General features: G+C 41.8%; 1 protein-coding gene across 8 annotated transcripts in view; it reads left to right on the top strand.

Moving 5' to 3' along the window:
* The window catches only part of FAT3 (FAT atypical cadherin 3), a 640,498-nt gene that overhangs the window by 491,448 nt on the left and 132,820 nt on the right, over positions 1 to 16,230 (top strand). For all 8 annotated transcript variants that reach the window (XM_025188675.3, XM_075919378.2, XM_075919376.2 and 5 more), the window contains 3 exons: positions 2,049 to 2,324; positions 4,729 to 4,939; positions 11,913 to 15,986. In XM_025188675.3, coding sequence (XP_025044460.3) covers positions 2,049 to 2,324; positions 4,729 to 4,939; positions 11,913 to 15,986 — 4,561 coding nt within the window. The remainder of the gene's footprint in view (positions 1 to 2,048; positions 2,325 to 4,728; positions 4,940 to 11,912; positions 15,987 to 16,230) is intronic.

The raw sequence follows: 16,230 nt of genomic DNA, 5'->3' as shown, positions 1-16,230 counted from the left end.
AGGCTAATGCCCCAAGCACAGCATAGTCAGGAGGGGATTTCATATTTGACACTGTTACCCTGGGCTTGAATAAAGACATTAACTGGTTAACACATTACAAAGCCAATTTCCCCTGCCTTTGACAGTCACATTTTCACATCTATGAATGGGACAAATCCAGTCCACTTAATTAGCCTCATTAATACGGGTCCTACAATTGACAGGTACTTCTTTTTCTGTCATACATACCTTGGTTTCTGTTATTTATTCCAGCTCCTCTGATAAAGTGGGTCTTACCCACAAAAGTTCATGATACTATATATTTTTTATAGTCTCTAAGGTGCCATAGTGCCTTTTTCCTCCCCGGGGTTACTCGGGAGCAGGTCACACTCATAAGTATGCCTGGGCACCTGATGGTTTTAACCAAAAAGGAGTTCCTGAGCACCCCAGTGGTGATGGTGTTTAGTTGGGGAAAGCCCTTTCCACCCCTTTGCTGCTGTCCCTTGCTCATAATGAATGTAAAATGGCAGTGCCTCCACCTGGCTGGCCTTGTACACACTCAGTGGTGTGCCTTGAGAGCCTCCAGGAATATACTCATTCCAGCTATAATCTGGATCTAATTCCAGAACAACAACAAATCATATACATCTAATAGACTACATTAAAATAAACAATCTTTACTTAACTTAAATAAACTGGGTTTAACAGATTAACATTGAATAGCATTAACAAAGTGCACACAATAATTGGGACTCATATTTCTAACATTTGTATTAACAATATTGATTCCACTCCAGAGTGTGCACACCCCTGGACTCTCAGTCCCAGACTCTTGCTTGCGTAGGTGCGCTTGAAGAACTGCAGCTGTAGTGGAGATTCAGTCCAAGCTAGACAGCAGCTCTGTCCCAGGCAGCACGTTCTCAACCAGGCCCAGTTACTTCCTGCCTCATGCTGTGCCTATCAGAAGCAGCCTGCTAGATTCCAGTTCCATAGGCATCTAGTCCCAGTCTGTAACTGCACTCTAACAGCCCCTGGACTGGATCAAACTGCTCCACAGCAGCCTGGCTCCCCTTCTATTCCAAACTCCAGGAGCAGAGTTCCAGACTGCTAGGCCTCTCTTCTCATGCACATGGAGAGGGAGAGATCTTCCATACCAGAGTCCTTCCTTCCTGTTTTTCCCAAGGGCTCATGGGAATTGTAGTCTGAATTGCAGCACACAGTCTTTTCCAGACCCCCCCCCCCCCCCAAAAAAAAAAACAGGCCCCTTTTGTAAGGGGACTACAATAGGACTACTCATTGTGTTCAAAATTACAGACTAACATGACTACCGCTCTGATGGAAATGTAAGTTACTTCTAAATAAATGTGGCGTTTAGCCAGTGCCCTTAGGTTGGAAATGTGGTCCAGTTTACCTGATTATAGATCTGGGTAGCCTTGAATTGATCGTTGGCCCAAATTCCCACTCCTACAGTAAGATTGTTTCTTAGAATGTGGTGAACACCTGCAGTACCCATGACTGTTATGTCTGGATGCCAACATACTGACTGATAGTACATCACAGTGCAGTATGTGGGGACAGAGAAGGATACAGGATATAATGAATGCTTAGACTGATAAGAGAACAGGAAATGCAGGAAAATGATCAGATTTGTGGCCTTGATAATGTGAAAAAAATGCTCAGAATGTGCATACAACTCACACAAAGCTAATCTCTTTATAGCAATGCCAAGTTCCAAAATGCTAAGTCACCCCAATTTTTGCTGGAAACCTTGGGGTTGTGAATCTTTTTTTTTAGCCAATTAAATGTCCTCTCTAAGGTAGGTCACTTTAATTAGGATCAGTTAGCTTTCCCATAGAATTTGCTTGCTATTTATTTTGTTTGTGGAGGTGACTGTTTAAGATTAAATAATGTCTCTTGATTCCTGTGCCCTAGCATAAATATGACTAACCTACTGTTCAGTTGTGTTAAACAAATCATATTTTTAAGTGCCTATTGAGTGAACTTACTTGATTTCAATAATGTGTAGTCAGAGTTGATTTATCTATCTATTTATTTTGTGTTAACTGTAGGTTTTTATCAGAGTATTGGATAACAATGATAATGGCCCGGAATTCTCTCAACCAAGTTATGACGTCACGATTTCAGAAGACATTCTCCCTGATACAGAGATACTGCAGGTCGAAGCTATAGACAGGGACGAGAAACACAAGTTGAGCTACACTATTCACAGCAGCATTGATTCAGTCAGTATGAGAAAATTTAGAATTGATGCCAGCACAGGAGTATTATACACTGCTGAGAGATTAGACCATGAAGCTCAAGATAAGCACATCCTTAATGTAATGGTAAGAATGGAATGTAAGATTGATACCTAGAACACAGTCATTGATATTGAAGTTGTATATTTGCTTTAGTCTTTGGATGAGCAGAGAATTTTCAGTGTGGTAAATGGTAATTAAATTAATCTTTTCCTGAACTGCTATGCACTGATTTTGTATTTTTCATTTAAATTCTGCAAGACATATTACCAAAACATTTTATCTATTGTGAAATGGTTTGCCATCTTGAGGGAGAACAAGCAAGAAATATTTTTATGTCTCGGCAACTAGTCCTTTCATTGGAGATAATTTGTAGAGTTTCTGAAGAGATGCTAAAAATTGTTTGAGAGGTTGGTCATAGAAGGATTGATTTCTTGCCATTCACAAAACTGCAGCCTTTGGAAGCATGGCAGAGTGGTTTATAGTGTACTTAGGTTTATTTCAAGGTAGTAGAATATTCACGTACCAAACAGCTTTTAGCTATGTTTTCAGATATTGGAGCAGGCAGAGAAAAAATTAATTGTTGGTTTGTATGGTCAATGTGCCTAAATTATAGAGCTGAAGTTGCTCTGTTTTAGTGTGGAGGTTGCATATTATGAAGTGGGGATTAATTTCAAAACAAAAACCTCATTTAGCTTAAACACTGTAACCTTCTAATTTTCTTTAGCCGTCTAAGAGCCCTGCAGAATAAGCCCTTTGAAGCAGCACTGTATAGCTTGTCAGATGCAAGGCTAGCTTTAGGAGGAAACAACCAAGGCACCATCCTCTATTCATCTTCAGGCAAGCAGAGCTCCAAGAGAAGGCAGGCTTGTTATGAGTGGGATGTGACAGGAGTAAGAAGAAATGCAGACACAGCTATAAAAGAAACAGAGGCATGAAAATCATTGCTGGGACTGTGTGTTTGACTTAAGGATGTTAAGTATCGGGTAATTGACTAATCGAATAGCTGATGCATTTTTGCATTGACTATTTGATTAGTTGAAGGGTGCCTCCGAAAAGCGCCAAAACCCGGGGTCAGCTGGGGACTCCCCCCACTGACCCTGGGCTCCGTGAGGTGCTCCTGCATGGAGCCCAAGGTCAGCAGGGGAGTCCCCAGCTGATCCCAGGCTCCACGTGGCGTTGCCACTTTGAAATGCCGTGAGGAACCTGATGCTGGGATCCCTGTGACATTCAAAGCAGCAGCGCCGCACAGAGCAGCTAACCCCAGGCTCCATGCAGCGCTGCCACTTTGAAGTATCCCCCTGTTCTCCTTCCCCCCTTGCTGCCTCTAACTAATAGAGGCAGCAATGGCTGGGGAAGCGACTAGCACTAGCCGACTAGACCTTCACATCCCTAGTTTGACCTCCATATGATGCAAAGTTTGCTTGCTTTATTTAAGAACCACCAAAATATTCAGGGTACTCTTATGCCTGACACTAGGGTCTTTGTTGTAGCCAATGCTGAGATTTGGGATGTGGGAGTGAAAGAATCTACAGGACTAAATAATTGGCCCAGATCTGTGAGGTTTGACCAATTCCCACTGATGGCAGTTTAAGTGAAGAGTGCTCAACATTCCTAGAATCACCACTATTCTTTTTACCATGGGTATTGTGATCTTCAAAAATGAATGTACTTATTTGCCAATACAAATATTCACATGTACCTGTGTGGTGGGTTTTTATGTGCAAATGATTAGATTACTGCATAACTGTTTACTGTATGTGCAGTCACATTTTTTTTGTGAAATAAAGGAATTAAGCTATGTAGATGTGCACTGTAGTTAGTTGCCACACTTTGGTGACAGTGACATTCATGGCACATAGCAGTGTATATTTTATTTGTCAGCATTGCTGAGCCTTTGTCATGGAGGCTATGTCTGCACTACAAAGAAAAGTCGGAAAAAGATACGCAAATTGCAAACTACAAAATCTGTATCTTTTCCGCTTTTCTTCCGAAAGAGGCTTTTCCAACATTTGGCCCATCTACATGAGACCAAATGTCAGGAAAAAAAACAATTTTTGGAACATCCCTTCTTCCTTGTAAAATGAGGTTTACAGGAATGCCGAAAAAAACGCATCTGCTTTTCCGATTTTTTTTTCAGAAAAGCAGACGCAGTCTTTGAACACAACAGAGCTTTTCCAGGATACCTGTGGAGTCTAGACGGAGATGCAAAACTGAACATCAAATGAGATGATATGGCAATATTTTTTGAGAGTTTAAAATCTCTCTCTTCAGTCCGAGGGCAGCAGGAATAAATTTATAATTAGTTAAATAAAAAAAAAAACCACCATGTCCTTTTCTCCTCTTGATTTCTCACTTTGTGCCACCTCTTCTTTTTGTCCATCTTTTTTAGATTTTATGGCCTATAAGGTAGAAAAATTCTGTATTGTACAGTGCATTGTAACTGCTAATAAAGTTATTTCAGGATGTTTCTCCTGCATTTTTTCTATAGGTTCGAGATCAGGAGTTTCCTTATAGAAGAAACCTCGCCAGAGTCGTCATAAATGTGGAAGATTCCAATGATCACAGTCCCTACTTCACCAGTCCTTTGTATGAAGCCTCGGTGTATGAATCTGCAGCTATTGGATCTGCTGTTTTGCAGGTCACTGCTTTGGACAAAGACAAAGGAGAAAACGCAGAGCTTATCTACACTATAGAAGCAGGTTAGGGACTGACAAGCTTGCAACATAAAAGCATTCTGTAAACTGAAAAGAGGGATTATGTTGGCTTTATTCCATAGATAGGGTAACTCTAGGAAATCTTTATGGATTCTTGATCCTAGCTATCCCCAGATGAAAGTGTACGAAGAGTACAAATTTTTGTTTGCTGTTTTCAACATTTAAGCTACTGGTCAGAGAGAGCTGGCTTGATTTAATTAGATGGCTATTGAGCCTTTTGCCTCTAAGTCATCACCCATAAGTAAGTGACTGAAAGTTGTTCCATCTGACATCTATTTTTTGTTTTACTGGCTTCATTTTAGTGCAGTGGGTAGGATGGCTTCATCATAAACTAACACTTTGACAGCTAGTGCTGACTGTCTTCTTTGTTGACAATTTAATGAGAGGAGCAGGGAGACTGAGGCCACTTTTGCCAGTATTGGATATGATATTCCACTTCCTCCAAACCAAGATTTCTCTGCATGCAAAGACCCTAGTATTGAGGCATTTTATATAGGATAGAAACGTGTTTTGGCTGATACAGCTTATGCCGATTCCCACTGAATCGGTATAAGCTATACCAGCAGTAGCACTTTATTGCTCATATAAGCTGCGTCTACATTGAAAAGGTTTGCTGGCATAGCTATACGAGCAGAAATTTTAAATCCTGTTTAGGACTGAGCAAGACTTTTGGGAAACTTGCATTGCTTTTGCCCCTGCTGTAGTACTGCTGTGGAAAAACAGTGGGTGTGAATCTTCAAGGATGCTAGTGCAGTATTTTTCATGGTTTAATTTCCCTAATGCATCTCTGTGTGTATGCATTCATATATATGTAAGACATGAACATTTTATTGTTTTTTGAGTTTAGAAGCCATTTCCAAAGCCGGAAATTAATATGCATTCAATAGAAACACTTGGAAAAAGTGAGAAAATAGAAACTCCTATCTCTTAGATTGCTTTTGTGTTGCTGTTGCACTGTGCACTTTGCAGAAATGCGAGTTTTCCATTTTAATAATACTAATATTTGGCACCTAAGTCACACTTCCCAACTGTGGATGACAAAGAAAGGAATCCCATACTCCATGATGGTCCCAATAATTGATCAAGTTACAAACTTCACACATTAGACCCCGATCTTGCAGGATGATCTATGCAAGTGACATTTATGCTCTCCCCAAAATCCATGAATTTCGATGGAGCCATGCTAATTTACACCAGCCAAAGTTCTTGCTCATTATTGTTAGTAGCATAAACCTATTAATAGATAAACACTAAGCATACCCATTAAACCATGGTTCAGAAAGTTCGACATCAGAGCCAAAATATCTAGACATTGATATATCAAGAGAGTTTTCCAGTGGCCACAGAATATTTATTGTTTGTGATATTTGTGAAGCCTTAGTCTTCCCAAAACAACCAAGGCTACTTACCCAGCCCCGAGTAAAAACATTTTCTTGATTCTGTCTCAGGTTGTTTAAGTCAATTAGAAGAAGTTTAACTATATTGAAATAAGATCCTCTCAGATCCAAATAAGAGCGCCTGCACAGCTCTATGCACTACATACTGTACATTGAACCGAGCAACTTTCTCATGTTGACACACCCTAAGGGATCCCCATTCTCGTTCACCCCTCTCTACTCTGGAGGTTTTGTAAGAATGACAGGAACTAAAGCCACTAAGAAGATAATGTCATAAGCTGTTCAATACAGAAAACAGTTAAATACAGATCTGTAAAGCTGACAGTCTCAGTAATCATATATATTATTTAGGTATGTATTCAGAATGTGTGTTTATTATTTATATCACATTTTTTCAAGTATCTAAAAGGGTGTCACAAGGAGGAGGGAGAAAAATTGTTCTCCTTGGCCTCTGATGATAGGACAAGAAGCAATGGGCTTAAACTGTAGCAAGGGAGGTTTAGGTTGGACATTAGGAAAAACTTCTTGTCAGGGGGGTTAAACATTGGAATAAATTGCTTAGAGAGGTTGTGGAATCTCCATCTGGAGATATTTAAGAGCAGGTTACATAGACATCTATCAGGGATGGTCTAGACGGTGCTTGGTCCTGCCTTAAGGGCAGGGGACTGGACTCAATGATCTCTTGAGGTCTCTTCCAGTTCTAGTGTTCTATGATTCGATTCGATTCTATTCTATTCTCTACAGGTCCCAGCTTAGATCAGGCACATTGCACAAGGCAGGGTTCAGCTGCATAGAAACAGTCCCTGCCCTGTGCGATGGGGTTGTGTGTGATGGTGGAGGGCAGAGCTCCTTGGGCTTACTTCCTGTTTCTCTTAATGTTCCTAAAAACTCATGCTTCAGCATTCCTTCCAGTCCTTGCAGGGTCAGAAACAGATTTCCCCCGCCCCGAATATTCGGTTTTTTTTTAAATGTCTTTCCTCTGGAGCATCATGGACAGCCATGGCTGGAGGTAGGACATTGGCCAGGGAGGGCTATTTGCTCTAAGATGGCACCAAGTATTTTCTCACTCAGGTGCTTGGTTGGCTGGTTCTTGCTCACATGCTCAGTGATCACAATATGTGGCATTGAATCATAGAATCATAGAATACTAGGACTGGAAGAGACCTCGAGAGGTCATTGAGTCCAGTCCCCTGCCCCCATGGCAGGACCAAATACTGTCTAGACCATCCCTGATAGACATTTATCTAACCTACTCTTAAATATCTCCAGAGTTGGAGATTCCACAACCTCCCTGGGCAATTTATTCCAGTGTTTGACTACCCTGACAGTTAGGAACTTTTTCCTAATGTCCAACCTAAACCTCCCTTGCTGCAGTTTAAGCCCATTGCTTCTTGTGGAATGGGAAAGGAATTTTCCCATTCTTGTGGAAATTGGGAAAGGAATTTTCTTTCATATCAGATAGTCAGGGACCTTGTGGGATTTTTTGCTTTCCTCTGCAGCATATAAGTCACTTGCCAGGATGATCTGGGTATCTCAGTCATTTCCCTGCCATTGCAGGGGTCTTGGGTACCTTATTCTTTTCCTGTTCTCTGTTTGTGGCACATAAAAGTCTAGTCTCCCATGGACTGTAATACGTGGGTTGTTATTTGGTTGCTGGGTTTGGTGTGCAGGTCCTGGGTGATGTTGATGTTCCTGTCATATGCAGGAAGTCAGACAAGATGATCCCTTCTGCCCTTCAACTATCTGAGCTTATGATCTAAATAGACATGACAGATAAATGGTGAAAGCAGAAGCCCAGAGAGGTGATGTGACTAGCCCATGGTAAGTGACAGGGTGGGAATAGAAGCCACGTGTCCTGAGTTCCAATCTGGTACTCTATCCATTGGTTCATACCGCCTCTCTACTGGTTTTGTCTCCTCTGTCCTTCTTGTAAACATCTTCCAGCATAGTCAGCCAGTGATGAGATGAGCAGCTCCAGCAGAGTATCAGACAACTTACTCTCTGGGGAAGGACCTCATCTCAAGCTCTATGGACAGAGAGCCGTGGCTCTTTTTGTCTGATTTAATTTCATCTCCTTGCCAGAACATCTGGCTCTATGCATGGATAATTCGGCAGTGCTCTTATCAGCCACACAAATAAATGCAACAGAGCGTTAAGTTCAGATGTAGTGTGATGGAAAAATACAGTTCTGCATAGAGTATAACACTGTTCTGCATTTGCCTCTTTGAGAGAAATAGATGGAACATTTTTTATTTATGGTAGCCCTTGGGAATGGCACTAGATTAATAACCCTGGAGAAATAAGTCCTGCTTATCACAGAACAAACATAATAAAGGCAGCTGCATTGCAAGTTTACCCACACTGTCACACCAGTATGCCTCAACCTCTGCGTAATGGATCACCCCAGGGAGAGAGGGCACCCAGCTCTCTATCACTGTGCTGTTAAATAGGTGTTTGAATAGTCAAGATAGAGAAAGAATGAGTGAGGCAAGGGAAAAGAGACTTGCCCAGTGTAAGTAGCAGGGGTAGCAACAGAACCAGTGACTCCTGTTCCATTAGCGGGATCAAAGGTGAACAAAACACTGTTCAAGGTCACCAGACCTGAAATTCTACCTGACACAGATGCCAACTGAGTGATAAAGGACTCCTTGTTCCATAACCTGAGCCATCTACTCCTCCCATGCTCTTCCTTCATGAGTCACTCATTGGGATTTCAAAGGAGGAAGGGGGATGGAGTGAGGGCTTGAGATTGGTCTGTTGCTTTATTAAAGTGGGTAGAGCAAACTGGTCAAGAATTACACACATCCTTCTATTTTTACTTCTATTTTTATTAACCCATCTGTCCCATAACCCACTCATTTGTCTTGATCTTGTCTGTGAGATTGGGAGCTCTTTGGATGAGAGACTGTTATTTATTGTATACTTGTACAACACTTAGCACAATGGGACCCCAGTCTGGTTGGCGTCTAGGTACTATCCCAATACACATAGTAGAAAATGTAGCATCAGTCTTCTGGGGAGTGAAGGCATGGTTTCAGTGTCATCAGTGTGCTCATCCTCATGGGAATCTGTAACCCTGGCTTTTCAGGCCACATCCTCACTCCATGGAAGATGAACACTGCCACAATCGGTCTTCCAGAGTTTGATTTAGTGAGTCTAGTTAATACTCTCTAAATCAAACGCGGAGAGCTCCCTCCTCAGCCTCTACCACTCCTGCTCTTGTGAGGAGTAAGGAAAGATGGCGGGAACATTTGCTTCCGTTGGCCTCCTACTGTGGTGATGTCACTAAGTTTGGCTGAAGGTAAGTCAACTCCAGTTACGTATTCTACATAGCTGGAGTTGGGTACCTAAAGCCAGGCTGCTGGCTCTAATGTAAACCTGACCTCAGTGAATAGTACAAAGTTTGGTTTAGCGAGCACATCCCCTTAACCCGCTGTAGCTCCCATGGGTGTGAGTTTAAGTTATATCTGTCTGGAAGAAGCCACTATCATACTGAGCACTGATGTTTGTACTAGCCTCCATGCCTCAGTACTGGTAGTCTTAGCAGTCAGTTACAGCTTTGAGAGAATCTGGTTTTATTTACTTTTGCGGTAGCCACATAGTTTGTTCCCAAGCTGGAATTTTCCACAGATGTTGCTCTCTATGCAACTCTGTTGACCAATGGATTCCATGCAGTAGTGTATGAGAAATGTTCTCCCATGGGTCATGGGCTCTTCTCTATGGCAAAAAGATCACAACAGTAGTTTCAATGATAATCTACTATGACAGAAAGAATAGGTTGAAAATAAAGATCAGAATTGTATATAAATATTGTCTTTTTGGCTTTGGAATGAAAATGAGAAGAAGGAGCTAACAGCTTATATTTGTGAGTGCGCACACATATACACATGCAACTTAAGCAACTACATAAGATGCCACACACTCACAAAAATAGCCTAATAGAGGTAGCCTGTAATAACAGGTAAAAACTGGGACAGACCTTTAAGTTTTGCATCTGTTTCCAGAAGAACAGTCTCAGAGTATATCACATATTAGTTTAAAAAAACACTCTGATCCAAACACATTATTTTCTCTTTTGTTTAGTCAGTGACCTCTCTGTATTCACATTCTAACACTGATCTCAATACATTTTCTAAAAAATCTTATTACTATCTCTTTTCACCAGAGATCAAATAATAAACCTCTCTGCCACAAAATATTTTTCTCTATTTTATATATTTTTGTTCCTTGTACATTTTCTAAATTCTATAGTAACACTTTGTAGCATTGAGCTGCAATAATCTTCATGATAGTTGCTTAATAGACTCTTTATTTCAGAGCATGACTTGTTATCCTTTTATCAAGGAATTGGCTTATTAGTCTTTGATCCTTTTTCTGTGTCTCAGGTATGCAAATATTGGACAGTCTAATTCCATAATTTTGTGGAATTTTACTTTTGCATACAGGACACTGCCCAGATTTTCAAACCTGGGATCTTAAAGTTAGGTTTTTAAACTAATGTGCTACCTAAGAAATAGTGTGAATTTCAGAAATATTGAATGCCTGCAATAACTATTATGATTATTTTAAATCTTTAAAATCAGAGAAGAAGATTTGGTTTTAATCAATACATCTATAGATGAAGATTTTCAAAAAGGGGCTCTTAGAGCTATATTTAGGCACCTGAGTAAGTGGTTCAATTTTCAGAAGTACAGGCAGTCCCCGAGTTACGCGGCTCCGACTTATGTCAGATCCGCACTTACGAAGGGGGCTTTTCTCACCCCGGAACTCGCGGCTGGCGGGACCACCCAGATGCGCAGTGGTCCCGCCACCGCGTCCTCCAGGGCGAGAAAAGCTGCTCCGGGTGTCCCTGGTCTGCTGGGGGGGTCCCCAGCAGACCAGGAACACCCCAAGCAAAGCTGCAGAGGCGGCGGAGTCCCGCGCCTCCAAGGCTTTGCTCCGGGTGTCCCTGGTCTGCTCGGGGTGTCCCTGGTCTGCTGGGGGGGGGGGCGCAGCTAGTGTGCTCCCCCCCAGCAGACCAGGCTTTTGTTGTGGACGCCTGGGGTAGAGCAGCTGGGGTGCTGCTGGGTTGATATTAGGGGGACCTACCCGGCAGCGCCCCAGCTGTTTTGTCCCAGGCCCCAGATTCAGCCGCTGTTGAAACTGATCAGTGGCTGATTCCAGGAAGCTGGGGGCAGAGCAACTCTGCCTCGGGCTTCCTGTAGTCAGCCCCTGGTCAGTTTCAGCAGCAGTGGCTGAATCTGGAGCCAGTTCTGAGTTACGTACAAATTCAACTTAAGAACAAACCTATAGTCCCTATCTTGTATGTAACCCGGGGACTGCCTGTAAGTGAAAGTTGCAGGATGCGCAGCATTCATGAAAATCAGGTCACTTATATGAGTATCTAAATATGGCTTTAGGAGCCCAGATTTACGCACATGTTTTTTTTTAATTCTATATCGTATTACCAATAATTATTTGTGGAACAAAGTGGTGGAATCATAGATTAGTTTTATTATAATATATGATTTTTAGTATTTTCAAGATTTCACTTCTAACATAGCTTTCAACATTTGTTTTAGGGAACACTGGAAACACATTCAAGATTGAACCAGTTTTAGGCATCATCACAGTATTGAAGGAGCCAGACTTGACGACAATGGGACAGTTTGTTTTATCAGTCAAAGTAACTGATCAGGGTTCACCACCACTGTCTGCAACAGCAATCGTACGCATTTCTGTGACCATGTCTGATAATTCCCATCCCAAGTTCGCACACAAGGAATACCAGGCAGAAGTTAATGAAAATGTTGATATTGGAACCTCAGTCATTTTGATTTCTGCGATCAGTCAGTCTACACTGGTTTATGAGGTCAAGGATGGGAATGTGGATGGAGCCTTTACTATAAACCCGTATTCTGGAGTCATCACCAGTCAAAAGGCACTTGATTACGAACGCACTTCCTCTTACCAGCTCATCGTTCAAGCAACTAACATGGCCGGCATGGCATCAAATGCCACTGTCAACATTCAGATTGTTGATGAAAATGATAACCTGCCAGTTTTTCTCTTCTCACAATACTCAGGCAGCATAAGCGAAGCTGCTCCTCTAAACAGCATTGTTCGGAACTCAGCTAACAACCCACTGGTGATAAGAGCCACGGATGCCGACAGTAACCAGAATGCTTTGTTGGTCTATCAGATTGTGGAATCTACTGCTAAGAACTATTTCACTGTAGATTCCAGCACTGGTGCAATCAGAACAATTTCCAATTTAGACCATGAAACCATCGCCCACTTCCATTTCCACGTGCATGTTAGGGATAGCGGAAATCCACAGCTCACAGCAGAGAGTCCAGTTGAAGTTACCATTGAAGTAACTGACATCAATGACAATCCTCCTGTCTTTAGTCAAGCTGTGTTTGAGACAGTTTTGCTTCTGCCCACCTATTTTGGTGTAGAGGTTCTTAAAGTCAAGGCTACAGACCCGGATTCAGGGGTTCCCCCTGAACTAATGTACAGTCTGATTGAAGGCAATGTAGATCATTTTTTGATTGATTCAAATACTGGAGTACTCACTATAAAAAATAATACTCTTTCCAAAGATCATTATATGCTTACAGTAAGAGTGTCTGATGGGAAATTTTATAGCACTGCTGTGGTGACCATAATGGTAAAAGAGGCCATGGATAGTGGGCTACATTTCACACAAAGTTTTTACTCCACTTCTATCTCAGAGAACAGCACTAATATCACAAAGGTAGCCGTGGTGAATGCAGTTGGAAACCGTCTCAATGAGCCTTTGAAATATGGTATATTAAACCCGGGGAACAAGTTCAAGATCAAATCCACCTCGGGACTTATTGAAACAACCGGCATCCCCTTTGACAGAGAAAAGCAAGAGCTGTATGAACTGGTTGTTGAGGCAAGTCGTGAACTAGATCATCTGCGTGTGGCCAGGGTGGTTGTCAGAGTTAACATTGAGGACATCAATGACAATGCTCCAGTGTTTGTAGGGCTACCTTACTATGCTGCTGTACAAGTTGATGCTGAGCCTGGTGCCCTAATATATCGAGTGACAGCCATTGATAAAGACAAAGGTGCAAATGGTGAAGTCTCCTATCTGCTGAAAGAAGACTACGGGCATTTTGAAATTGACAGGCAGACTGGGAGTGTCACTTTAAGAGAAGCCTTCAACTCTGATTTATCTAATATAGAATATTTAGTTATCATCCTTGCAAAAGATGGTGGTAATCCGTCCCTGTCTGCTTCAGTAGAACTGCCTATCACTATCGTTAATAAAGCAATGCCTGTATTTGATAAACCCTTCTATACAGCTTCAGTAAATGAAGACGTAGAGATGCACACCCCAATTCTTAGCATAAATGCAACCAGCCCAGAGGGCCAGGGTATCATTTATATTATTGTTGATGGAGATCCCTACAACCAGTTTAACATTGAGTTTGATACTGGTGTTCTGAGTGTCATCAGCCCATTGGACTACGAAGTAAATTCTGTTTTTAAGCTGACAGTACGTGCCAGTGATGCTCTCACTGGTGCTCGGGCCGAGGTCACTGTGGACTTAATAATTAATGATGTAAATGATAATCCTCCCGTTTTCGATCACTCAACCTATAATGCCACCTTATCTGAAGCATCTTTGATTGGGACTCCTGTGTTGCAGGTTGTTGCTGCCGATGCAGATTCTGAAAATAATAAAATTATACAGTACCAGATTGTCCAGGATTCCTTTAACAGCACTGATTATTTTCACATAGATAGCACAAGTGGCCTAATCCTAACAGCCCGTATGTTGGATCACGAACTACTACAGCAGTGCAGCTTAAAAGTCAGAGCCACTGATAATGGATTCCCACCGCTGAGCAGTGAAGTTCTTGTTAGCATTTATGTGACAGATATGAATGACAACCCACCCGTTTTTAACCAATTAATATACGAATCTTATGTGAGTGAACTAGCCCCCCGGGGCCATTTTGTGACTTGTGTCCAAGCTTCTGATGCTGACAGCTCCGACTTTGACAGACTGGAGTATAGTATTCTGTCTGGAAATGATCGAACCAGCTTTATCATGGACAGCAAGAGTGGCATTATAACTTTGTCTAACCATCGGAAACAGCGGATGGAGCCAATGTATAGCTTAAATGTCTCTGTCTCGGATGGATTATTCACCAGCACAGCTCAGGTGCATATCCGGATCCTCGGTGCTAACCTCTATAGCCCCGTGTTTTCTCAGAGTATTTATATGTCAGAGGTGAGAGAAAATGCCGCCCCTGGAACTAAGGTAATCCATGTAAAAGCAACAGATGGAGATTCTGGTATATATGGCCAAATAAATTACTCTATAATAAATGATTTTGCCAAGGATCGATTCTTCATTGATAACAATGGACAGATCCTAACTACTGAGAAATTGGACCGAGAGAACCCTTTGGAAGGGGATATCAGTATATTTTTGAGGGCTCTTGATGGAGGTGGAAGAATGACTTTCTGCACAGTAAGAGTGATTGTAGTGGATGAGAATGACAATACTCCCCAGTTTATGACAATAGAATATAGAGCAAGTGTCAAAGCAGATGTTGGAAAAGGTCATTTGGTCACCCAAGTGCAAGCATTAGATCCAGATGATGGAGTAAATTCAAGGATCACCTATTCATTGTATAGTGAAGCTTCTGTTTCAGTGGCAGATCTGCTTGAAATTGATCCTGATAATGGATGGATGGTCACCAAAGGTAACTTTAACCAGTTGAAAAACACTGTTCTGTCATTCTTCGTCAAAGCAGTTGATGGTGGCATTCCCATGAAGCATTCCCTTATTCCTGTCTATATCCATGTTTTACCTCCAGAAGCTGTTTTACCTTCCTTTTCCCAACCTCAATATTCTTTCATAATACCAGAAGACTCTGTCATAGGAAAAACCCTTGACATTTTGCATATTTTACCAAGTCAGGATGCTATGTATAGCACTGTTAATGGTGAACTAGCCGAAAACAATAAGGAAGGGATTTTCATTATAGACCAAGATACTGGAATCATAAAGCTAGATAAGAGACTTGACCATGAGACAAATCCTGCTTTTCACTTTAAAGTTGCAGCCACCATTCAGCTAGACAAAGTGGACATTGTATTAACTGTGGATGTAGAGATTAAAGTGTTGGATGTAAATGACAACAAGCCTGTGTTTGAAGCTGCCAGCTATGAAGCTGTCATAATGGAAGGGATGCCAATAGGAATTAATCTTATCCAGGTTAAAGCAATTGATGCAGACTCGGGTGCAAATGGGCAAGTCACATATACGCTTGCAGCGGAATCAGAGCTGGACAAGGTCATGGAAACCTTCACAATCGATAGCAACAGTGGGTGGATCAGCACATTGAAGGACCTAGATCATGAAAAGAATCCCGCTTTTACTTTTGCAGTGGTGGCTTCAGATCTGGGGGAAGCTTTCTCCCTCTCATCTACCACCTTGGTCTCTGTCACTGTGACAGACATAAATGACAATGCTCCAGTCTTTGAACATGGGGTATACAGAGGATCTGTAAAAGAGAGTGACCCACCTGGGGAAGTAGTGGCAGTTCTCAGCACGTGGGACGAAGACACGTCTGAGGTCAACCGGCAGGTTAGCTACCATATCACAGGTAAGAAACTGCAAACGGCTTTTGTTCTTGAAACCTGTCATTATTGAAGAACTGAGATTTAGTACAGGTTAGCGTAAAAGATTTAGCTGGATTTCAGGACCGTTGTGAGCCTGCAAACAAGTCAGTTGTATTTCTCTTGGTTTTATTGTTCTCTTGGATTTATTGTTCTTAATTTGACCAGAATTTTCTAGTAGTTAGTGAAGCAGAGAGAGAGACAGAGATTTGTGTGTGTGTCACTCACCCC

This window comes from Pelodiscus sinensis, chromosome 1 (assembly GCF_052426305.1).
Source record: "Pelodiscus sinensis isolate ZL-2025 chromosome 1, ASM5242630v1, whole genome shotgun sequence".
NCBI classification, from domain to species: domain Eukaryota; kingdom Metazoa; phylum Chordata; order Testudines; family Trionychidae; genus Pelodiscus; species Pelodiscus sinensis.
Note: the sequence above shows the minus strand (reverse complement) of the source record. Positions and strands in the feature narration are given on the sequence as shown.